At 43.1% G+C, this 26,408-nt stretch overlaps 1 protein-coding gene across 2 annotated transcripts in view; it reads left to right on the forward strand.

Moving 5' to 3' along the window:
* LOC147439279 (rhodanese-like domain protein) overlaps positions 1-16,730 on the forward strand; it is a 75,801-nt gene extending 59,071 nt beyond the window's left edge. For both annotated transcript variants that reach the window (XM_086485144.1, XM_086485143.1), the window contains 5 exons: positions 13,356-13,437; positions 13,542-13,624; positions 13,709-13,841; positions 15,239-15,422; positions 15,510-16,730. In XM_086485144.1, coding sequence (XP_086341270.1) covers positions 13,356-13,437; positions 13,542-13,624; positions 13,709-13,841; positions 15,239-15,422; positions 15,510-16,303 — 1,276 coding nt within the window. In that variant the 3' untranslated portion in view covers positions 16,304-16,730. The remainder of the gene's footprint in view (positions 1-13,355; positions 13,438-13,541; positions 13,625-13,708; positions 13,842-15,238; positions 15,423-15,509) is intronic.
* Positions 16,731-26,408: the final 9,678 nt, after the last annotated feature.

Genomic DNA, 26,408 nt, shown 5'->3' on the forward strand with positions numbered 1-26,408 from the left:
AGCAGTTTGACAAGGCCTATGCAGGGGGAAATTTTACAGAGGCTTCAAAGGTCCGCAAGGCAGCCACTTTCTTGACAGGGAATGCGGGACAATGGTGGACAACTTTATTGCTTCAAGGGCAAGCTCCGTCCACATGGATTTACTTCAAGCAGATTTTTGCAGCAGCATGGTTATCTGATGACTTTGAAGCAGATGTCATGACAGAATGGCACCAGCTTAATGCTGCCACTTGCAGAAATCTGGATGATTACAATCGGAAGTTTTGGAAAGCTCTACTTCCAGGAACTTCCTATAGGTTTGTGCCATTGACAGAACAGATTGAAAAATACTGTTGTGGCCTACCCAAAGGATTGAGAAAATACTGCACGAAGACCAAAGTCACTACTTTGACGCAGCTCATCGAGGTAGCAAACATTGGCAATGGTTTCCTCAAGGGAGAAGATTGTGAATTTAATACTGGCGTCAAGGCAGGATCAGGCAAGAAAAATTCAGCCAAGAAGCACGTTCCCAATGAGGCTCCTAAAGGGACTTAGGAGTCGGCCAACGCAGGGAAAGATAAAGCTACGGCTGAATCAGAAAAAGGACCAGCGAAGAAATGGAAAAGACGTTTTCCTCGCAAGTCAGAAGAGCAAAAGAAGGTCCTGAGGACAGAGAACAAATGCTTTATATGTGAGCAGCCTGGTCACATTGCTTACAACTGTCCTACAAAGAAAAGGCCAGCTGATTCTGAAGACAAGGAGGACAGGAAAGGAAAGAAGCCCATGGCCGGTCTAGTGCCAGATATGGTGGGCAACAAGCCAAATTCAGATGCAAGTGAGCTTTGCAGAGCATGGGGAAAGGTCAGGGATCAAACAGTGCTTATCTTCTTTGATCCAGGTGCCAAAGCCAACTTCATTTCCCCAGAATTGGCTTCAAAGTTGGGAATTTGACCTGAAGAGATGGGGTATACAGCAGAGGCAGGTTTGGCATGTCCTGGCCATACAGAGGCTGTGACACCCATCATTGGAAAGTTGCGTCTACATATCCAGTCCTATGTAGATGCTGAAGAATTTTACATCATGCCACTGGACGGATGTGATGTGTTGTTAGGTATTCCTTGGTTGTTTCGTGTACAGGGAATCATGGATGCCTACAACAAAAAGATCACTGTACAGAGCAGGGGAAAGACTCACATTCTAGATGTAAAGCTTAAAGGAGAGTCTATTCCTACTGTATCAGCTTCTGCTATTACTTCTGTAATGAAAAAGCATCTTTCTGCGTACTTGGTTTTTGCACGTGAAGTGTCAGATTGTGATGAATCAAATTTATCTGTGCTAGATAAAGAAAGGTCAATGTTTTTACAACAGTATAGTGACTGCTTTTCCGATTCATTACCGTCTCAATTACTGCCAAAGAGACCCGAGGACCATGCGATAGATTTGGTGCCAGGCAGTAGCCCACCAAATAAGCCTCCGTACAGGGTTAGTGCGGCTCAGCAGAAAGAGATAATGGACCAAGTACAGGAGCTGTTAGAAAAGGGGCTAATTCAGCCCAGTTCATCTCCATTCTGTTCTCCAGTGTTGTTGGTGCAGAAAAAGGATGGCTCATGGCGTATGTGCATCGACTACCGTGCACTGAACAAGAATACCATCAAGAATAGGTTCCCTATACCTAGAATTGATGATATTATGGACAAATTAGAAGGAGCAGCTATGTTTAGCAGGATAGATCTAAAGAGTGGGTACCATCAGATCCGCATTAGATCAGAGGATGTGCACAAGACTGCTTTTAGAACGACGTTTGGCCTTTATGAATTTTTAGTGATGCCCTTTGGTCTCACAAATGCTCCTGCTACGTTCAATAGGATGATGGACAGAATTTTCCGTCCACACCAGCAGTTTGTTGGTACATTCTTTGATGACATGATAGTCTACTCAAAGAATGAAGAGGAGCATAGGCATCACTTGGCCATTGTGTTCAAAGAGCTACGCAGTCATAGGTTGCTCATCAATGCAAAGAAAAGTGAGTTTTTTCTGGAAGAGATTTACTTTCTGGGACACATTGTCTCAAAGGATGGTGTCAGAATGGATCCTGCAAAAGTTGAAGCGATCAAGTCATGGCCAAATTTGAAGACGGTGCATGATGTCCGAAGCTTTTTGGGACTATGCTCCTATTACAGAAGGTTTATCCGAAATTTCGTTGAGATTGCTTCACCTTTACATGCTCTTCAAAAGAAAGCAGTCACCTTTAGATGGACACAGAAAGAGATTTCAGCTTTTAATCTCTTAAAGGAAAAGATGACTTCAGATCCAGTAATTGTGTTGCCAGATCTTAGGAAGTCATTTGTGGTCCAGTGTGATGCCTGCGGTAGTAGCATTGGTGCAGTGCTAATGCAAGATGGCAGGGTAGTAGCCTATGAGAGCAGAATTTTGCAAGGGCCAGAGATGACCATGCAGGTCTATGAGAAAGAGTTACTGGCTGTGATTCATGCGCTCTTAAGTTGGAAACACTACCTGCTAGGTGCAGACTTTGTTGTCCAAACGGACCATTAGACCTTGCGATACTTCTTGACACAAACAAAGTTATCTGAGAAGCATATGCGATGGGCAAATATCTTGTCCATGTTCCATTTTCAGATTGTGCATGTGGAAGGCAAGAAGAACGTTGTGGCTGATGCCTTGTCAAGGAAGCCACAAATTTCAGCTGTGTCGATTCCTTATCATCATGAACTTGATGATATGAGAGAACAGTATGCAAATGATGAAGATTTTGCAAGGGTCTTCGAGCAGCTAATGGATGGACAACGTCATGAACACTATCTTCTTAAAGACGGGTTCATGATGATGCATGGCAGATTGTGTGTCACAAAGCCATTGCGACGCAAAGTTATGGAAGAGAGTCATGTCCCACCGTATGCAGGGCATCGTGGTATCGATGCTACAGTTAAAGCGGTTGAGACATTCTTCTATTGGCCTACATTGAGAAGGGATGTGGATGCCTTTGTGCGAGAATGCCTAATATGCCAAAAGGTCAAGTTTGACAGGCAAAAGGCACCAGGGTTATTGCAACCACTACCTATTCCAGATAAACCATGGGAAAGTATTGCTATGGATTTTATCTTTGATCTTCCGAGAACGCAGATAGGAAACGATGGTATTTGGACCATTATTTGCAGATTCAGCAAACAGGCTCATTTTATTCCTGTCAGGAAGAAGATAAAGCCAGATCAGATGGCACGCTTGTTTATGAGCAATATTTTCAAGTATCATGGCATGCCACAGTCGATTGTTAGCGACCGTGATCCACGCATGACAAGTTTGTTAAGTTTGTTCTGGAGAGGCTTGTTTGAGAATATGGGCACCACGCTCAAATTCTCTTCGTCATTTCATCCTCAAACAGATGGGCAGTCAGAAGAGGCAAATTCTACTGTCCTAGATCTGCTGAAGTGCTATGTGTCAGAGCATAAAGGAAAGTGGGAGCAGTATTTGCCATTGGTGGAGTATGCATACAATAATACAGTGCATTCATCAACTGGCAAGGCACCCTTTGAGATAGTTGCAGGTGGCAAGAACGTTCCTCCCATACTGCATACAAAGGACAAGATATTTGAAGCAGATAAGTATGTTCAGGACATGGATGAAATGTACAAGAAGGTCAAAGTGGCCTTAGAAAGGACTCAGGCAAAGCAAAAGAAAGCAGCTGATCGTCACCGTCGTGAAGTGGTATATTCACTTGGTGATTGGGTGCTTTTACGCTTTGAAAAGGCAAGGTTAAAGAAGATGAAGGGCAAGGAAAGACTGTTTCCAAAGCTCAGCATGCGTTACTATGGGCCTTTTCAAGTATGCGACATAATCAGTGATGTTGCATATAGGCTGAAATTGCCTGACAGTTGGAAGATTCACAATGCGTTTCATGTGAGTCTTCTCAGACCCTATGTGGGTGATGTGCCAGAAGATATGCCAGCTGAAGATCAGCCGGAAGTCGAGGAACTTGACGAGATCTTGGTCCCTGAACAGATTTTGGCACACAAAGAAAGGAAAGTGAAAGGCAAGGTTGCTAGGCGTTACTTGGTAAAGTTCAGAAACTATCCACCAATGGATGCGAAGTGGATGGAAGAAGGTGAACTTGCAGAGTCACCAACTGTGTTATCACTTTACCTTGAAGCCTTCGATTTGCAACCTACCTTGACCCCTTGAGTTTCAAAGCTACATGGATTGTCAGTGTGACAATGGCTTCTGAAACAAATGATGTACAAGGTATTTAAAGTGAGCTCAAATGAAATACCTGTTACATGAATGTTAGAGCTGTACAGATTGTCAGTTTGGCAATTGCTCTTATGGAATGTCCAAAAGTTTGGTTAGTGCTATAGAAGTGAGTATTTCTTGTCAGTTTGTCAAGGATACAGTGATTGCTTCTATTAAAGAGTACATGTGTAACTGCATTCTTAAACTGTCGGTTTGGGTATGCTCGAAAGTGTTACGGGATCCAACGTGTACTATAAGACAGTGGCAAAATGTGCAGCTACCATTTTGTCATTGGAAAGTTAGTGACTCAAAGCAATGGCAGAGTGCGAAGCTACCACTATGTCATTGGGACAGGGTTCACACGCAGGCAATACATGAGTCGACGAGGTGTTGAATACACCAGGGTTGACAATGAGCATGTATGTGTCGTATATGTGTCGACAGGTGTTGAATACATCAGTGTTGACAATAAGCATGTATGACATAGATGCAAACGAGGACGTTTGAGATTTCAAGAGGGGGGTATGTCACCAGCGTGTGACTACTATCTATCCTTTTTGTTGATTTCTTTCTTATTATGTATTTACTTTCACTTTTTGGAAACACCCCTCGAGAAATCTAACTGCCCTGCATTGCATAGCTAGTGTGGAACTGTCCAGAGGGAGTCAAGGCCTGAGGGCAAAAGAGCACTAAGGTTGGACAAGGACTATGGTTAGCCAAGTGGGGTCATTGACTAGCCAAAGTGGAATCCTTTGCTACAGAGGCTACATTTCAGTTCTGGATGTGGCCGCAATGTACAAAGAGGGTCGGATGACCTAGAAAGATACAATGGCAGCATCTCCTAAAATTTAGGGAACTTCTATTTTGGGACCTGAAAATGTGTTGACGTCATTACCTCCGGAATGACAAAGGGAACATTTTCTTACTCTGCCATGAAGTCAACTGGCCAACCGATTGGGAGATTTTTAGGCGGCAACCCCGAAACGGGAAAATGCTTGTAAATGTGCCAAGTGGCACATTCTGGTGCACTTGCCTCATGCAACAAGAAGTGGCGCTGAATTTAGGAGGGGGAGAGCCTCATTTTCAGTTTTGTCACAGGTTAAGAGCTATGGAGTGCTTGCTTTCCCTCTTATGCACAGTGCGGTGCCAGGAGTGATGCCCTGCACGCTACGCACTGCCCTCTCTCTCCCCTTTGGCAGTATGTTATGCCCCTCTAGTGGGCTCTTCATTTGACCAATGTACAGTTATGTGGGTTCATGCGCGATTGCCGAGGCAAGAGCCTCTTGTACAGGTACTGGATTAGCTAGCGGCTAATCCCCCCGCAGGTACAGGTGAATTCGGAGAGGTTTCACGCCAGAAATCTTGTCTGATTCAAAGGGCAAGTAGCCCTACAGGTGCGGGAGCTCGAGGACTTGCTAAGGATGCGACCGGCACGCGAAACGGAGCCCAAAACAGCAAATTACAGCCTGCTGTGTATTTTTGCAGGTTTAGGGTTTTGGCCCTAAACGGACCCTAATACCCCCAGGAGGTTCGGGGACGCAAGGGGACCGCTGTACAGGTGATCTGGCGCATTTTCGGGGCTGAAAACAGAGAATTCAGTGTGCTGCAGATTCTCGCCAGGTTTTGCAAAGTGCCCGTATGCGTCGGGAAAGTCGGCCAATGCGTGGGAATACTGACCGTGAAGGGTTCTAGTACAGTTATGCTGCCGAAATCGGGCTGGAACAGTGGAAATTCAGCCGAGTTTGTGCGGGGCAGCTTGTAGGAACCACAACGTTTATTCCCTCTTTTGAACAATAAAGAAATACCGAAAGGGGCGCCTAAGTTAGGGGCAAATCTGGTGTTGGTCTTCTCATACAGGTGCATTCTAGCATCTGTATCCCATTCCCCTCTCTTGTGTCACTATAGCGCAGGTATAATAGACGACTAATAATGGGTGAAGCTAAATCAAGGTTTAAAGTAAAGTCTACCGCCCTTTTTGGATTGAATAGGCCGGTTTCAGTGCCTCTCGTATGAATGCGGGTACAACCCTGTGCTGGTGGTTGGTCTCTTGGCTCCCTCGATCCAAAGAAGTCTGTGATGTGTCTCTACGACTGTCGTACTCCATGTCTCCTCAACAGACTATCTCTATGTCGGTGTAGCTCAAGTAGATATAGGCCAAGGCATCTCTGATCCTGATACCTCATGACTCTATCTAGGGGTCCAAAACCCTCCCCGAATAAGCAATGGAAGCGCCCTCGTATCTCATAATACACAGTGCAGTGGCATATGTAGTGTAGCTCTGTCTCTGGCTCTCTACCGCATAGTTGACATATCCTAGACTCCGGCGGTATCTCTCTGAATCTACCCGTCTCAGTCTCCAGCTGGTGTGAGGATGTGCGAATCTGACCAATAGCACATCGCAGACCATGAGACAAATGAGTGTCCATGTAGCTTGGACGAGTCACAAACCCATCTCCTGAAAGTTGGAGAAGGTGCTCTTTGTAGAAAGCCATCTTGGTGCCCAACTCTTGCATCGGCTCTACCCATGTCCTTCTGGTGTCCAACTGTATAAGATCCTGCCGAATGAGTCTAGTGATCTCCGTCCGTGTGACTGGTAGGGAGGGTGCATCTAGGGAATACTGAAAGGGAGGCAGTCTATCCATGCTGAGACCATGCCTCTGAAACCATGAGGTCATCTGCGCATACCAACATGATGCATCTCCCTGCATCGCTAACTGTCTAGAGGACTCAAGAGCCAATCTAGTATATTTGCCTCTATGTGTATCCCATAGACTGTGCATAAAGGACACTGATCTGGTAAGAGCCTCAATCTCTATAGGAGGGGCGGCTACCTCAGCTCGAATAATCGCATGTGGTACGGAGGCCTTGGCTCTAATCATGCGGGATATCATAAATACCAAGGGTCTCTCCATGTTCCTCCAACTGTCTTGATTCACAGATGGTCCCCACACTTGGACCCCATAAAGCATAGCTGAAGCAACCAAAGTATCAAAGAGCCATAACTTTGTTCGTGGTTCTTGAAACTGAACCTGCGAACACATCCTCTCTAGCCCTCCCAATGCCGCATAGGCTCTGGACAGTCTAGTCTCTGCTGCTCTCCTCAGAGTAAAAGTAAACCTCGGTCCCGTGAATACCACCCCCAGATATGTATATTCATCTGTGTACTCCACAGTGTCTTGACCATATACGAATGCAGGTGCCGATCTCTTGACCCACTGTGGTTTGGTGTTAAACACCATAACCTTGGTTTTACCAAGGTTCACAGACAGTCCACTATCCTCTGCAAAGTTGTGCAATGCATCCAAATGTCTCTGCATGCCCTCTGGCGACCCTGATATCAACACAATGTCATCAACATATAATAATAAAGTGATCCATGTCCCTGCTAGCTGAGCGCCTCTGTCACCCTCTCTGTCAATGTAGTCAGAGACCTCATCTACATACATACCAAAAAGTGTAGGGGACAAAGGACACCCCTGTTTCACTCCAATAGTGGAATGAACAATGTCAGAAATCCCCTCAGGAGTGCGTACCTGGCTAGTCACTGAGCCGTATAAAGCCATGATCCCCCATATGATCTCTGTGGGTACTCCCAACTTTAGTAGACTGTGCATCAATGTGGCCCTCGGCACTGTGTCAAATGCTTTGCGGAAGTCCACAAAGCAGCAATACATCCGTCTCCCATGAGCCCGACCCTCCTCAATAATGGCTCTGAGTGTAAGAATATGGTCCAAAGTGGAGAAACCCCTCTTGAATCCAGCCTGTCCTGCTGCTCGTATGCCCTCATTTTCTACCCATTTACTCAGTTGCTGTTCAAGAATGGATGCATACAACCGTGCCAATGTGTGCCCTATCATAATAGTACGGTAGTTCCCTGGCACTGTGGGGTCCCCTGCCTTGAAGAGAGGTACAATAGTAGATAATCTCCAGGACTCGGGTAGTCCCTCACACATGACACGGTTAAACAACCGTGCAAGAACCTCTGACAGTAAATCTCTAGCATGTATCAAGTGCTCTGCCACCAAACCATCATGATCATATGCTCTCCTAGTCCTCATCCTGTCAATGGCGTTTTTCACCATCTCAGTGGTAAAGAAGGTACTAGTGGCTGGACATGGCTCTAGAGGGTCTGGTAATGGTGGTTGCCCGAGTACTATATATAATGATGCTACATACTGACCCCAAGTCTCGGGAGAGGTAATCACTGGAGGAGGTGAGTGCTCACGGAAGAGACGCCAGGCCTCACCTGAATCTCGACTCAAAAAGAGCTGATACAAATCACGTTCCATCTGGGCTAAAAAGGCTCGCTTCTTCCGTCGCACTAAACGCCGCGAAGAGCATTCCGAGACTGTCTATATGTAATGACTCCAAGTATAAGCTCGCTCTGAATCTGAACTCTCATCTCTCTGCATTCCTCATCATACCAACTATTCTGAGGCATGTTCCCAGATTGCCTTCTCTGATCTGGTTGAGTGTGTGGGTATGCTTCTGCTGCTGCCCCATGCAAGATCTCCGTCAATAAAGTGGTGATCTCCTCCACTGTATATACAGGCGTGGCTGCCCACATCCGTCTGTAAATCTCTTCCACATAAACTGAATCCGTCTCTGGTGTAAAAGTATACCGTGTGTGTGCAATCCTCCGTGGTGTCTGAGAGACACTATACTGGAAAGAGACTGAAAAAGTCAGGAGAGCATGGTCCACTGCTACTCCAACAGGCCTAGGGCCCACACTGAAATCCTGAATATTAGAGATGAAGCTCGATGAAGTCATGACATAGTCTACTGTACTGGCCCCATGTCTGTGTGGAAAGCATGTGAATCCCCCAGACGAAGGAAAAATCTCTAGACCATTAAGTATGGCCAGACCATGCGTAGTCGCCATCTCTATGAGATATCTCCCATACTGTGTGTGCACTCTATCCTGTGAGTGTCTGCCAAGCCCCATCTCCGATATATCCATCTCTCTAAGCATCTCCTCCGAGGTATCATAAAATACCGTTTGGGAGTCGGCCGTCCTGGCATTAAAGTCTCCCAAGAGAATGATATCTCCATCTCTAGAGAACTCCCATATGTCATCATCAAGTATAGAGAAAGGGGATTGCCCTCTAGGTGAGGTATAGACTGATGTGCTAGGGGGAAAGTAACATATAGCAATGTATAAGAATCTGCCTGTCTCAGCTCTCAGTCTCACCCACATGTATCTTGCCTGGTCATCTCTCCGGACAATCTATAATAGCGGTTGCAACTCGTCCTTGAATAAAACTGCTACCCCTCCTAAACCTCGACTCCCATGCTGGGATCTAGCGTCTGGCCGACAAGCTGTCTCCCATAAATAACTAGTCACACTTGGCATCAACTGTCCAGATTTTTTATGTGTCTCTGAGTAAAAGACAATGTCTCTATCTCTGAAGCTATCCTCAAAGGCACCCACATCCAGCCTATACGATCCATTACAATTCCATGCCGCCATCCGGAGTGTGGTTCCATATGTCTCGCACCGTCATGCTGTGCGTTTTTCCAAAACCACTACTTTCCCTCCTCTATAAAAGGCAATTTTTCCCTTCTCCCTTGCTGCCTTGATCTCTGGCATCAACTCTTGCATATGTGCTATTTGTGCTAAAGTAAGGTCATCCCCTATAAATATTCCAGTTTTCTTAAGTGCCGGTCTCTTCTTCAGGAATTCCTTCCTTGTTTCCAAAGTCGGGAAACGCAAAATAAGTGCTTTCTCTTTGACGTTTCCCTTCTCATCCACTCCTTTCTTTCCTACTCTCCAAGCACCTGTGTGCATAGGTTCCGGGATGCCCATGCGCTGCAAAAGTTCCTTCACTTCGTCTTCTACATTTTCGGTGTCTTTGATACCAGAAATACACACATGGAGGGCTCTAGTCCTCCTCTTCTGTTCCTCCTCAATGTTCATATTGATGATGGTAGAAGTCTGTGTGGCTTCTGGCATCCGGGCCTTCCCTTTCTTTGCACCTTCAATCCATTTTTCTGCTTCGTCAACTTTCTCCTGTGTTTTAAAAAGGCGCTCCGCCCATGAGGAAGCCTCTTTTGAGTTTTGTTCTTCCCCTTCGCGCAGAGTTTTCACCTGCTCCTTAATATCTTCGAGCTCCTTTAACATTGAGGGCTGATTTCCCCCTTCCGTTTTGGGCATAATTTTGCAAGCTGCAAGTTCCCCTTTAAGCTCTTCAATCACTGCATCTTTTTCCTTCATGCACTTTTCCACATTGGTTTTCCAAGATTGAAAGCTTGCAATTGCCTCGTCCAACTTTTTCTGCATAATACATTCCATTACATTCACTTCTGCCCGCATTAGAGCCTGCATCTCCCCTTTCACAGATAGATACATCTCATCATGCCTATCAAGCATCGCTTTATCTAATTCTTTCCTCATATCTGCATACATAGAATTCTTATAATTATCTGCATTTGCGTACATCTCTTTCCTGATGTAATCTCTCATAAAGCTGAGCTCAGATTTAATCATTACTTGAACCCTCTCCATCATTAAATCATCTTGGACTTTGACGGTTTTCCCTGCCCTTAGTGAGCTTGGCGAGAGTATACTATCTCTGCTCCTCCGCTTGAAAGTCGCTTTCATTTTTTGTGGGGTGGTGAAGCCACTTGCATTACCATCCTCGGCTGGTTGGTCCATCTGAGAGAGAAGAACAAAGACTCACCAGTAGAGGTCTCGCCTCCGCCCTGGTTGGCCTCGCATTCGTCACCAAAGTCCTCGCCCTAGCCCTGGCAGGCTGGTCTCGTCTCGTCGCCCTTGGCTCTTCTCGCCCTCGCCCTTGGTAGGCAGCTCGCCCTCGTCCTTCAGAGGTCAGGACCCTCGCCCTCGCCTTGGCCGGCAACTTGTCCTCGCCCTTGGTAGGCTCCTCGTCGACCCAGGAGCTCGACCTCTTGACACAGGACCAGCAGCTTGCCCAGGCTTAGCAGCTCGCCCTTGACCAAGTCCAGCAGCTTGCCCCTCGTCTTTCGACCAGCAGCTCGCCCCTCGCCCACCCAGTCGAGCTCGTCTCTCGTCCAAGACCAGCAGTTCGCCCTCGCCCAAGACTCTCGTCCAGCAGAGAGAGAGCTCGCCTCTCGTCGAGCAGGTTGGCAGCGCGACAGCTCGCCCTCGCCTCAGCCAGTGCACCCTTGCCAAGAACCTGCTCGTCCTCGCCTCAGATTCCTGCTCGCCAAGAACCTGCTCGCCCTCGTCTCAGCCAGCACGCCCTCGCTAAGAACCTGCTCGCCCTCGCCCCAACCTGCTCGCCCTCGCCTCAGCCAGCTCGCCCTTGCCCTCGCCTCAGCCTCAGCCAGCTCGCCCTCGCCCTTGCCCTCGCCTCAGATTCCTCAGCCAGCTTGCCCTCACCCTCGCCCTCGCCCAGCCAGAGAGAGAGAGAGAGAGAGAGAGAGAGAGAGAGAGAGAGAGAGAGAGAGAGAGAGAAATGAAATGTTATATTAACGTCTTCAAAAGGCCAAAATGACCTATGAGACCAATCAGTTACAAAATAGTGAATCTAATACCATGTCTGGGTACAAAAGAACTAGAAGTGGAACAAAATAGAGAGAGAGAGAGAGAGAGAGAGAGAGAGAGAGAGAGAGAGAGAGAGAGAGAGAGAGAGAGAGAGAGAGAGAGAGAAATGAAATGAAATGTTATATTAACGTCTTCAAAAGGCCAAAATGACCTATGAGACCAATCAGTTACAAAATAGTGAATCTAATACCATGTCTGGGTACAAAAGAACTAGAAAAGAACTAGAAGTGGAACAAAATACTACTACTACTACTACAATCTAAAACTACGTGGGTGTAGCAGCTGATACAATAGGTACCCGGTAAACTGGATGTAACAGTGTGTGAAACAAAGATGGAAGAAATGGTGAGGATCCATCCTCATCTGCACTCTGGATGTCGAGAGAGTACGGCTCGAATCTTCTGTTGTAGTCTCCGTCGATGCTGTGTAGCTCCTCTCCTCAGTCGCGGTCGTCTGCATCTCTGTAGCTCCAATGCTCGGTCGATGAGAGTGCCAGTAGTGGTCGAATGAGTGTGGGACGAGCTCTGCAGTGGTGGCTGCTCCTCTGGCTGTCCCATATCTAGTGAAAAGAAATCTGTAATGTGTCTCTGGGACTGCCTCTCTCTAGCTCTCCCTAGTAAAGTGTCTCTATACCTGTGTAACTCAAGTAGATATAGTCCAAGACATCTCTGATCCTCATAACTCATGACCCTAGATAGAGGACCAAAACCCTCTCTGAATAAGCAGTGGAAACGCCCCCGTATCTCATAGAACACTGTGCAATGACATATGTAGTGCAACTCTGTCTCTGGCTCTCTCTGGCATAATCGGCATATCCTGCTGTCTGCTGGTATCCCTCTGAATCTACCAGTCTCAATCTCGAGCTGATGTGAGGATGTGCGTATCTGACCAATGGCACAACGCAAACCATGAGACATATGTGTGTCCATGTAGCTGGGTCGAATCACAAACCCATCTCCTGTGAGGTGGAGAAGATGCTCTCTATAGAAAGCCATCTTCGTGCTCAACTCCTGAGGCGGCTCTATCCATGTCCTCCTGGTGTCGAGCTGGATCAGGTCCTGACGAATGAGTCTAGTGATCTCCACCCGTGTAAGAGACAGCGAGGGTGCCTGAAGACAGCGAGAGAGAGAGAGAGAGAGAGAGAGAGAGAGAGAGAGAGAGAGAGAGAGAGAGAGAGAGAGAGAGAGAGAGAGAAATGAAATGAAATGAAATGAAATATTAACGTCTTCAAAAGGCCAAAGTGACCTATGAGACCAGAAAGTTACAATGTGGTGGATCTGATACAAAGTCAGAGTCAAAGTAACAAGATGACAACAAAGACAAAAATGAAATGACAAATGCCACAATAAAATACTATGGAATCCTAAACTACTAGGTGTGAACAGCAGCTAGCTGGGATATCTAGATCAAAATGAAATAACAATGCTTCTAGCTGATCTAAATAATGGGTGTGGTCACTCCTTGGGGAGTGGGGTCAGGGTGATAGAGAGGTGGAGAGGCAGATCATCTCAATCTTTTGGATGTATGGCCAAGATTTGAGCAAGTAGCTGGTTGTCTGCAATAAGTCTATTGCTTGGCATTCTTTAATATATCATATTTTTTGTTAGGTATTGCACAGGCGGTGTGCGTTGTGAGATGGCTTCTGCTTATCTGAAGAAGAAGGGAGAAGGCTTCCAGAATGTGTTCCAGGTAATGCTGTGGACCCCCCCCCCCCCCCCTATTTTTGTCCTCTTTCATCGGATCAAGTGGATTTTATTTTCTTATGAATAAACAAGCCATGCTTTCTATTTTAGCTCTCTGGTGGCATTCAACGTTATCTCGAAGCTTTTCCAGACGGGGGCTTCTTCAAAGGAAAGAACTTTGTTTTTGATCATAGGTGGAATGTGTTCCCTCTCCTTTGGTTGGCATTGTTTGTTTGAAGAATTGTTGTCCTTCTTACTCATTTGGAACTCTTTGTCAGAGTAGCAGTTCCAAGCTCCTGTCCTGAAGTGCTTGGGACATGCTTGCATTGCGGGGTTTTTTTTGACGACTACTCATCAAGGATTCGCTGCAGCTGTTGTAGAATGTTGGTGCTGGTTTGCAAGGATTGCCAGGTTTGCCACTCTCTTTTTAAATCAATTGAGGTTGTGTCTTGTAGTCGTTTGTAAGATTCATCTTTCTTTCTCTTGTCATTTTCGACACGTAAGCTGTAGGCCTCCTGTTTCAGCAAATTGGTTTTGAAGGGGTGCTTCTTATAGTGCCGTTATTAGTGGGATCAAGCCACAAGAGGCTAAACATGACTTTCAATTGTTTCCTTTAATTTGTGGGTAAGGGGCAGATGATTGGCGATGCATAATTTCTCTCAGCTTCTAACTTACACAACAGCACATTACATTTTTTCAGTAAGCCTGGAGTCTTGGTGATTACTAGTTGGGTGGTTACAGGTTTTGAGCCACTTTTGTTCAGCTATTTATGCCTCAGCTACAACCTTCTTAATCTGTAGAAGTTTTAATGTGTGGAACTCCTTGTGGCAAAGCTCTTAGTTTTGCAGACGTATTTTTTGTTGGTATGACAATTCAATGTCCTGTGCAACTACTAAGACAAATTCTTTAAGTATCTCTGGTGGTATTGATGTTTTTACCGTACCTCACATATAAATTAGTTGCGAGACTAAGTTAAAGATCGAATGTGTAGAGAGAGAGAGAGAGAGAGAAGAGTAAATGGTGCGAAGAACACAGAAATGAAGCCTTATTTATCTTTGACAGAAAAAAGTAAAATAATAAGGTTAAACACACATTTTTTCATGCTTAAAAAAGGGTGGACAGCGTAAATTTTCAAAAAAGCACCTCTGAGATGTTTGAGTATAAGTTACAGAACACCATCTTCTTCATTAAGGAGGCAATTCCTTTTTTTTGATATACCTCTTCCTGATTTTTCATGATTGGGGGATGGGCATCCTCAGCAAGAGGGATTCGACTATAATGCCCAAAATTCCTCTTATCTTGTTGTCATGAAGCTCTTGCAGGTAGGAAGAGTACCTATAAATCACCAATCTTTTCTGCTCTTTTAAAGTAATGCAGATATTGATTTGGGTCTTTACTCTGATGACTTTAGTCAGGTCACCTCACAGGTGGTACTCTTGTAAATCAACCTTTCTGTACTGCAGTGTGGTGCGAGATTGGTTCATCATGTAGGCAGGGGGATTATGAAGATCATTTAGAATAAAAGTTTGTACTTCTATCTGGGTGGGGGAGGACTCTCTCTCTTATATATTCCATTGGGGGTCTATAGCAGAAATATGGCTATGGTGTGGCACGGACTGCTTAGACGATGTCAGATCGCAACAAAACTCCTGCTTTTCTTTTGGAAAATTCTTAGTTGACTGCCAATGTGTTTGTAAGGCAAATACTCATTTTGACAAAAAGTCGTATATTTTTGTATTTTCACCAGCAGCTTGCAATTATTACCATCTCTCTTAAGAGCTGCAAACGTTTGTTCATCTTATCGCCAGGCCCAAACTAAGGTCCAAATGTGTGAGCTCTGCAAAGTTAGCAGATTGCCTGACAATGACGATGGTAATTCCTTGAGCGTCACTTTAAATAAACATAGCTCTAGTGTAGCAGGGCAACAGGAGAGGTCTGCTTTTGAGGAGGGCGGTTCTGCAAGTTACGAAGCGTCTGATCGTATAATAAATGGTGAGGTTTCCTTGCGACTTCGTTGCTCAAAAAATCTGTCCGTGTGATGCTGATTATCCATTCATTTGGGCTTGCAATGGAATGCAGGAGGACCTAGTGCGAGGCGGAAGCTGAGGATCCTCTGCTTGCATGGTTTCAGACAGAGTGCATCAAGCTTAAAAGGAAGACTGGCAGCTTTAACAAAGAAGCTGAAAGGCATGGCGGAGTTTGTTTTCGTAGATGCGCCACATGTTGTTCCTCTTATTTTCACGAAAACTGAAACAAGGAGCCATGAACAAAAAACATCAGAATTAAGAGTACCTCATAAAAAATTTGCATGGTTGGTCTCACCGGAGATGACATGGACACCTGTTGATTTGCAAGTTTCTCCAGCTGGGTTAGAGTCGGATGTTTCCCTTAACTTTAAAAATCAAATGGGGTTTGATAAGGATCAATATAAAAGACAGACCATGGGTTGGCCTGCTACTTTGAGCAAGCTTGAGGAGGTATTTTCTGAGTTTGGACATTTTGATGGAGTGCTCGGATTCTCTCAAGGAGCAGCTGTTGCAGCTTCGCTTTGCCTTCTTTCAAAGTCTGGCTTAAAAGCCAACAGCTCCATAAAGTTTCAGTTTGTAATTCTTTGCTCAGGTTTCATATTACATGCAAAAGAGACTCAAGACCTCATTTCTTCGGTTTCATTGCCGCTCAACTGCCCATCACTGCATATCTTTGCAGACAGTGCAGGGCACGATCGACAGATTGTGAATGATGATAGCGTGCGGCTCAAAGATTTGTTTAATGCTGAGAAATCTGTGGTGCTGACACATGGTCTGGGTCACATTGTGCCCTCGCAGAAAGAGAGAGTGGAGAAAGTGAAAAATTTTCTCAGCCAATTTATTTAGTTTACCACTGCAGTCTGTTGAGCTGCTGCTGCAGGCGTTGCTGACCACTTTGTAGCAGGGCTACAGTGTCACAGGCACTAGACAGACAGTTGCAGTTGGGCTGGGTTCACATTGGACGAACTTTTGCCTGGGGAGTGACACGTGGCAGGCATATGGGTGGTGGCCTAGCCGATGCGGGGCCAGACAACAACGACCACAGCTTGGAGATAGTCTTAGCTGGACAGACATGTGCCATTGATTTCACCAAATCAGGTGTTGCTATTGCCAACATATTTTAATTGTCTGTTCAATATACTCATCTCACCTGAGTTTGGTGCATTTCGTGCTGCTTCTTGTGGCAGTGAATTGGTCTAGTGTAAGTATGAATGTGTATTCATCCTTTGGGGATTTCAGAATTTGTTGGCAGCTACAAACATGCAATTAGTTATCTCTTAGCTTCTGTGTGTGATGATAAGTGGACGACTTAAACTTATCTTTGCATCAATACAAAGCTGCATGTTTTTAGGAGTAAATTTTAGGTTTGAATTGTCACTGCAAGGGAGGATTAGCACATGTGGTGCTCATACACAAGACTTACAGAAAGGTAAGATAGACATACAAAGGATCCAATGAGAGGTTCCCGGCTACTTCATTACAGCAATGCAAGGATCAGTTGAGCGGATGAAACCAATAGTCTCCTTGGTCATAGTGCCTAAGTATAGCATTGGTGGCTGCCCAACTGTTTTCATGCTCACCAGTGGCTCATAGTTTGGCACAAGTTATCCCTTAATGGAATTTAGTGGATTCATGTCGCTAAAGTGCAAGGTGTTAATCAAGCCTAGCGAGATGATAAAAATTTTATTCACATGTAGAAGTAGCCTTGACTTCTCTCTTCTCAATTTATTTGCACGGTCTTGTTAATTGTAGTTAACTTGGGTATTGCAAGCTTGAATGCTAACAGTTCCATCCTTGGCGCTTTTGTATGTGTGTGAATTTAGCATTGCTAATGTTGTTCCACTACGGCAAATGTTTATGTGACCACCTGGTAGTTGTCTTGCATTTAACATAGCGATTAATGTCTCCTCCAACAAGTTGATTGCATGTGGAAGCATCCATTTAGGTCTTCACAATTGACGTGTGTTTATCATAAAGCAAATGGTTGATTTATGTCGAAACAAATTTCTATATTTGCAACTCAAGGATAATAGGCTGCTAGCATCCCTTCATTGTCATCTACCAAGCTATGGCTATTTATTGTAAAATGTAGGTGAATTTGACGAGGGCCTCTCTGAAGAAACTCTGTTTCATTGTAGAAAAGTGATGTGCAGATTGTTGAACAAATGAATTCCCTTGATGGTAATTCAAAATCATAAATTTTGTGCATGAGGATGCCATGCAATTCTTAAAGAAGAAAAAAAAACTTTCATCAACATGTAAAGCATTGGTTGATGTTCACTAATAGGTTACCCCTCCTCGGTTCAAATTCTTTGCAAAAATCGCTTGTCATAACTTCACACACGTGCATTGAGTGCGTGCGTGCATGCACACAATCGACCTCTAAAGACTTGATAAGGTTGTATAAGTAAACTCTTTGCATTGAACTCTTCCTTCACTTCACCCTCTTAGACTAGGTTCTAAAGTAGTTGTAATGCTTTTGGGAGTGACTCAGAAGAGTCATGATATAGCTATAAGGTGAATACCAGGATTTCATGAAGTGGGGTGGTCTTTGTCCAATTGCTCTACTAGTCTTTTCTTCTCTCTTGGTTGAGCTTTATTTACTTATGAATTATTTGAGGGATAAAATCAAATCCACAAGAGGAAAACTTGTCTTATTGACTATTGTGCTTCTCCGAGCTAGCTAGGATATCTTCCTAAGGAGTTCGTTATGAGGTTCTTCACAGCTTTGGCTAATTTTTGAAGCTACATATTCCCTCTCACACAATGGATGTTCCTAATCATGCACTCTCATTCTCATTCAATATCACTATCGAAGTGTTCTTACAAGCTTGATGATAGAATAGGTTGAGACTTTTGGTCAAATATAGACCTATGGTAAAGGTAGAGACTCAAACTCCTCGTTAGAGTAGCTTATGTAAATAATCGGCTTTTCACCATCATCCATAGAATGCATAATGCTTGTTGCTTGCTTCATGATGAGGAGGTTGTGCACCTACAATAAATATGTATCTTAATTGTGCCCCTTACTAGAAAGGCCAGCCTACCGTTTTGGGCGCCTTTGTAAGTTCCCTAATTTGCTATGTAACACTTTGGCTATGTATTCATAACCTTGGGCCCCATGGTTGTCATCATCCTGAAGCACACAACTAAGGTAAACTTTGACCCATCTAGACCACATTGAAGGCTTATTGAAGACTTTAGGATCAAAATTTTCACCACAAATTTCATAAACACTAGTAGATCAGTCATTGTCATATTTTCATCACACATTGCACTTGAAAGGTAGATTACCTAATCTGGTTGGTAACATTCGACTCCCCGACCTTGGTGCCAAATTAGTCCACTTCAAATAAACTTGTCAATTGGCATGAATGCTTGACTATTTTAGAAATTGAAGTTCCACTTTTGACCAAGTGAGAAAGGAAGTTTCACTCGTTTAATTGAATTCGAGGCAGGACTACAAATAATGGCTTTGAAATGATGTCGAAATTCTTACAGATTCCCACCTTTGTTGTGTTGCCATACGAGTGCTTTCCAAATTTGTTCTCGATTGGTATAGTCATTCAAACCCTAAGCCTCACACCAACGCACATGTCTAGCAAGTTGGAGTCAATTTCAAGTAAACATCAATTCTTCTAAATAAGATATGTTGCCTTGTCCATACAAGTTATTAGTTATGAGCCACCTTTGCTTCTTGTCTCATTGTTGACGACGTGGTTAATGTTATCTAGTTCTGAAGCTTAATGCACATTGTAGATTTTGATGAAAGGGATTGTGCTTGATGCCAATATTTGAGTATACCAAGTGATGGGTATATTTTCTTTGGTCAAACAAAAACCTTCAACCAAGGTGTGGGTCAAAATTCTACCTCAAGAAAAAAAAGAACTTGTCTATACCCCACATAGGGATCTTAACCATCTCTAGCACAACTATTTGTGGTTACATGGGTTAGTCCTTTGAATCTTTTTGAATGTGGGTTAGTCTCCCTAACTCTCTCGAAAGGTGATTCAAGGAGGAAATTTAATCACCTAAAGGTAGAAAGGACACTTTTTTTGGAAGTGCTCTACTTCTTGCAATGGAGGTCGTGTCATGAGTTTTTCGATCCCTCATAATCTTTCTTTTGTTTAAGATTTAAATTTTGGTACACCGTTTATAATGGTAAATTTCTTCTCACAAGCTGTTCTTTGTTATCATAAGATAGCGAACACATTTAGGACCATTGAGGGTATACCACCATGATGTTGTTTCTCCTCCCCCTTTGCCTTATGGCATTTTTATATCTTTCTAATGCACATATAAACAATTAATCCGACAATTACTACCAAAGTACACTCACAGAGTGAATGCGCTTATAAATTTATTTGAGCTCATTCCAATGTTTGCTTCCATTATAGACAATAGTGTGCAAGCAATTTCATCCTTTTGTTCAAAATGTTTGACAATTTAGAGTTTATAATACATACACTTTATAGTATTTTGTGGCGTGCCATATAACATAGATTAGTTTTATGTCATGTTTTCTATACTAGAAAATTTTGCATTAGGTCTACTCAGAAGGTATACTCATTGTTCATAGCTAATAACAATGATGTTTTCCCTTTTTGTTTGCTAAAGAAAACTTGGATAGAGACGTGTTGCAAAGTATTTTAGAGCAAAAATATCCAAACTTGATAGATAGTGTGCATTTGGCGGTGAAGAGATCCAAGAGCTTTCAATGCAGGGCCCTATGGCTATGGATTGTAGTAGGTGAAGATGATGAAGCCACTAAAGATGGGGTTTATGAAGTGTTGTTTTGTATTAAAACAACAAGAAGAGAGAAATTACCATGATGCTTCACTACTTGTGTTGTATCTAGGCCTATTCCTTGAAATTTTCATTCTTGCATCAAAACCAAGGTGCAGTCTCACGATGGCTTGCTGAGAGAGAGAGAGAGAGAGAGAGAGAGAGAGAGAGAGAGAGAGAGAGACCCTTGTGCAAAGACTCAGAACTTCTGTAAACATTAGAGTCAGATATAGGAACTTTCAACAACGAAAAATAAAAAAATCTCAAAAGGAAAAAACATGGTCCACAAGGTGAATAGTCATAGTGGCCTACAGAGACCATGGGAGAATAGGTGTCCCCCCCCGCTTAAACATTAAATGCGTTGATAAGAGAGAGGATGAAAAGCACAATGGCCTATACAAGAAGACGAGAAAGAGAGTGTATGACCTATGTCTCAATGTATAAAAATCGGACAACAAATGTGAACCATCTAGGAGGGGCATGCATATACATAAGAGGATGCTTATTTAATGTCCTTCTTACAAGAACAAGGAATAAAAATGTTTGCCATGATTAACTTGCCATGTGGCACTAATCAATAAGCTTTATTCAACGATGCTTTCGAGAGATCCATGTTATACAAAGGCCTTATGTAGGCCAAACATTGATTTGACTAATTAAAAAACTTTCTTTAGAGGTTCCACTTAAAAAAATTAATTTAGAGGTTCCACTTAACAAACTTAATTTAGAGGTCAACAATTTTTCACAATATGTTTAATCCAAGGGTCCACAATTGCTCCCGAGAGTTAGAAGAGTCTACTAAGGCCTTAAGTAGGCCAAAAAGTTGTGTAGACCAACTTTAAAAATTGATATATTTATGATGAATATGAAGAAAGTGAGCCCATCACCCTTCAAAGTCCTCTAGGTGAGTTTTAGCTAAAGGATTGTCATGCTAAACCAAGGTGAATAGCCACAATGGCCTACATACGATGATGGGAGATCTCCTCCGTAGACACTATGCTGACCTGGTCTCTTTGTCATTTTTGGTCTGTTTGAAGGTTTCTTCCTAATCTCAAATACATCAATCCCTTAACACACCACTACAAATTTAAACCTTTTACCTTTAGAGTTAGCTCTGTCGTGTCTTACTCTGGCTATTTCAGCTCTCCAATTGGTTGATTGATTGCCCTTCCCATTAGTTTGGACTTGCTGGACTTTCTTGTTGGCTATCTGTAAACTTTAGACTCTGCAAATCTTTGTCAATGGTGGTTCTCTTTTAGTAACATTCAGTATTGATTAGGAAGAACATGCAAGTATTTCCCGTCCAAAATTTCTTTTGGAAGGGTGAAACCCCCGTATATGTTACTATTACTGAATGGACTAGGAACACAAATTTAAATCTCTGTAGGGTAGTGAAGGTTAACTTATAAAATGAGGCACTTTATAGTACCAGATTTGGTATTGTATAGTACCAAATTTTGCATTGGCAAGGTCATCCATGTGATAAAGAGCAGTTCAGAATCTCTGTGTTGAGTTTTAAATTACTGAATGTCTCCAAAATAAAGGCCTATAGTAAGCATGCTTAGGTATTTGGTTTGGTAGAATGAGGGCATGTCTAATGAGCTTTGTGTTTCCACATTGCACAAAAATACAAAATGGAGGAATACCCTCTTCTGACCAAGTTTTTCTATACAGTTGAAGAGCTTCATGAGGAGTATGGTATGAGCATGGAGGGTATGCTTCCAAAGGATCTTACGGAACAAGAACCCTGATGACCAATGGATGACTATTGTTAAGCAACAGTACTAAAAGAATGTGAAGGTTTACTTGAATCATGTGCAGCCAAGTCTGGTTAGCGATTGCAGGTTCCATTCCACAAGGTATACCAAGCCCCTCCATCTTGTGGTGAGATCACTTCAAAGTTTGCGTGTTGCTTTGCTTTTGAGAAATGTCATGCTGCAACAAAAGACCCTGAGTACTATAAGGTTGCATGGGCGAGGTTTGGAGAGAGTGTACTCAATATGTCTGCTAGCGACACGGGAGGAATTTCAAAACATGGCGAAGGAAAAACAGTGCCTCCCACGGAGGCCACCCGTCATCTATTAGGAAGCCCCGCCTTACGTGGTAGTAATCCATGTACAGAGGTAGACCCCCCACAACGTCACGTGTGGACACCTGACTATGTTACAAGCCTAGAAAGTATTGTCGAGAGACACTTTCGGTAGTGTTAATAACTTCTATTTGCTGCTATGTTGGTAGTTCTAATACATTTGGTGGTTTATGGCAGTTTCTGGTACTTGAGTGAATGTTTTTAGTATTGATAGATTTCGACTGGAATGGTTGTTCTGAATTTTTTTGGTAGTTTGTCGTATTCGTGAAAGCTCTTGGTATTTTTTTAGTATCTGTAAATCCTGCTTTTCAGTGCTCGCTCCTCTTGCTTCTATATGATAGTTGAATATTTTAGGTAGATTAGTAGCTTCAGTTAGATTTTTTGAATTTTGTCTATGCTATTTTGGTAGTTTTTGTTCATACTAGTATTGTTTGGGTTTTTTTGGCTCTACTTTCTTGTTTTGGTATATTCTATCATGATGTTTTTAGACGTTTCGTAGTCTAATAACTTTTTTTTTTGGGTAGTTTTGTTAGTCTTGATAGTTTTGGAAGTTTTGAAGGCAATGGTAGTTTTGGTTGTGTTGCTAGTACCTCTAAACCCTTACTGGAGAAAGCTTTTGGTATGCTTTGGTAGTTTATGGTGTGGATCTAACAAGGTCGTTTGGTAGGTTTGGTTATGTTTGGGTAGTTTATTTTTGTCTTGGGTGTATTTATAATGCTTTTGATACTAACTGGTATCTTTTTATACTATTCTGGTTTCCCCTTTGGTGGTTTATGGTCATTTTCTTATCAATGGTGTTTTGGTGGTATTGGTAGTTTTAGGTAATTATGGTAGCTTTTGACAATGCTTTTTTGGTGGTTCTTAGGGTTTTTGGCTTCTCTTCTTATGTTTCTACCACTAATTGATAGCTCATGGTTCTCATTTGGTTCTATTTTCGGTAGTGCATGGTTGTCTTCTGTCATTGATGACTTGGTAGTTTTGGTAGATTTTGATACTACTTGGTAGTATGATGCCGTCAATACTCTTTGCTAGATTTTGGGTACTAATTTGGGACTACCTGTATTGCTGCTGGTTGGCAACACGCTGAGTTTGATATGCTGGATGCAACATGGAAGGAAGCACAAGGACACACTCTTTGTGAAGCAGATGATTGTTGATGTTAGGCTTGGGAAGAGATTCATGTTATATCCTAGGCCCCATTTGTTGATTCGGTGGGTATGATCCACGTGTTTGGCATGTGTGTTCTATGTCGTGAGCTGCTGGAGTCTGCAGGGGTTGTTGAAACCTTTATACTTGAGTGCTGACATCAGTATCACCCCATTTGCTTCAATGCTTCGTTACAAAGAAGTGATCATTGTGCCAAACCTGGTTGTACTATGGTGATCTCCAAGGTGGAAAAGTCATGGGTCAATGGGCATCATGTTGTGAAGAGTAAGTATGCGCATGTTTTGCAAATCATATGCTTACTTGCACTGAATGTGAGGTTGTTGGTAAGTACATTCTTTCTCTATTTTTGCAGAGGAAGAGGATGTTGCAGCGGTTGGGCCAATGGAAGAAATGGAGAGGCGGTCACATCGGATGGGCAAGGTGCCACAAAGTCTGCTGCAAGTACTCTATGGGAGGAGGATGAGGTTATTAAAAAGATAGGGGATGTTCTCCATGATTTAAAGTATGGTGGTGTGGAAGGGAAAGAGACTAAGAAGGGAAAACACTGTAATACCATGGGGGATTGTGAAGTAAACAATGAAGGAGACGGTGACTCTGAGGAAAAAGATGCTAAAAAGACTAAAGACAATGTGGGAGGTAAAGTCCCTCACATAGTCACTGGATGCTGTTGCGGACCAGATGCTGCTAACACGAAACCTGGAGATCAAATCACTAGCGAGGATGAGAATAGGCAAGGGGAAGGTGTAGCAGCGAAGATGGGAGTGGACGAACCTAAAGGGGCATGGGAAGAGGCCAAGTAGGGGGGGAAATCCAAGAAGGACGATGAGGGGGATGCCAAGAAGGGATTGGAAGCCAAGAAGGGGGATGAGGGGGAGGCCCATATAGGGGTGGATGTTAAGGATGGGAAAGGGATAGATGATGCTAAGAAAGGGAAATGGACACACGCCATGAAGGGGGAAGAGGTAGAAAGGGGAAAGGCAGGCAATGCAAAGAACACGGACGAGGATGAGGATGCCAAGGAGGAAGTGGTAATAGAGGATGCAAAAATGGATAACACCGATGACGGTGTGGATCCAACTGCTGGTGATGTTTTACATAATTCCATAGGTGATATTACTAATTCGGTGACCTTGTCGAAGCTTTTTTGTGTGCAAAGAAAGAAGCGCAACTGCGCTCGTGGCCAAGTATCTATCTCGTGCATGCAAATTGTAGACCTTCTAACATGCTTATGTATTTTGCACAATGTGATTTCCATTTCAATGAATAAATTCAATTTTTCGCCTTTGTCTTTCATCTCTTGTTCTCTCTATGGTATTTTGGTGTGTTCAGCTTGTAACTATGTTCCAATAAGTACTGCACAATACAATACCAAATTGGTACTATTTAGTGCCAAATTTGGTACTTTCTGATGTCATACCAGTTCTCTTTTTTGATATGATGATTGCACTATCCATTTACCTCTACTCATTTGGATTGTTGGTATTGTAGTAAAATCTTGGTGGCTAGATGAGCCATCGAAAAACACAATGCTTGCGGCTGATGTGGTTGCTAAACCTGGGCGGTTGATTGTGCTTGATCTCAATGGGGTATTATTGAAAAGCTGCAACGAGCTTCTAGAAGGCCTTTGGGTTTTGGACAAGAAGCTCCAACCACGGATCATTAATGTCTATAGCGCGCTAATTTGGCTTGATGCTGAAGAGTTCATACTAACTCTTAAAAAGAAAGCCAGGATAATTTTCTGGTCCTGTTGTAAAAGGAAAAATTGATAGATATGTTGAACGCTTGCTTCCCCTAACATGTGAGGCAGAAGTATTTTGCAGTAACTTATGTGAGCCTTGAGTGTTTCAGAGGTTAAGTTATGCATACTTCTAACCTCCATTTTGGCATGGAAGATGTACTGTGAGACCTGGTGGTAGAGTATAGCAAAGGTGTCACACGTGCCCAAAAATGTGGGCAACAAGCCTATCTTTGTGAAGAACCTATAGATAGTGTGGGCAAGGCATCCGCGGTTTGATGCAACGCACTTCTGGTGGATGATTGTAGATACAAGTTGCTTAAAAATAACTATGAGAGCTGTCTTGCAATCAGATCATACTACCCTGTGGTGGTAGGCAAAGAATACTCTTTTTACTTGGTGGACATCATTTTATCGTGGTTGCTCAGATGGATACAAATCAATTCCAACAATGTACACTCACACGAACCCAATCTTTGACATAGAAGATGATATTTTTGGGTATGTTGTTGATTACTTCATACAGATGGAGGGTTACTCTTAGAGAATTGATCCCCCTGACCTAGGAGATTCTTGAATTATTGTACTTGGTGAAATTTTGTATCATGACACATAATATATAATGGAAACCCCCTTTTTTGGTGCACTATCTTGGGATCTTGATCTCTAGTGTCTTTTCTTGTGTTGTCTATTAGTTTGTAGTCTAAAAGCATATGTTTTAAAATCCTTGACATTGGTGTTAATACAATGGTGAACATGTACAAAATTTGGTGCTAGATTAGTACCAAACTCATGCTATTCTCAATACCAAACTTGGTGCTATGTAGTACCAAACCTAGTGCTATTCAGTATCAAACTTGAGCTATGAAGTACCAAACTTGATACTGCTTGTCATCACTTTGGTACTAGCTAGCTCCCTTCTGGTACATGAGCTTATGCAAAGAATGCTAAAGTAAAAGTTTTGGTATTGTTTGTCATCACTTTGGTGTTGGTTACTTCCCTTTTGGTACTGGTTAGTATTATTTTGGTACTAGTTAGGGGCAAGTTGGTATAGAGATTGACAGTTAATGTAAGCTTAATGGTTAATGTACATCAATCTCAAATATTGAATAGAGGAAGTGAAGAATAATAAGAAAAACAATAAATCATGTGAGGAGAAAAAGATGTATTCTATC

Source organism: Adiantum capillus-veneris, chromosome 16 (assembly GCF_014529385.1).
Source record: "Adiantum capillus-veneris isolate H3 chromosome 16, ASM1452938v2, whole genome shotgun sequence".
Classification (NCBI taxonomy): domain Eukaryota; kingdom Viridiplantae; phylum Streptophyta; class Polypodiopsida; order Polypodiales; family Pteridaceae; genus Adiantum; species Adiantum capillus-veneris.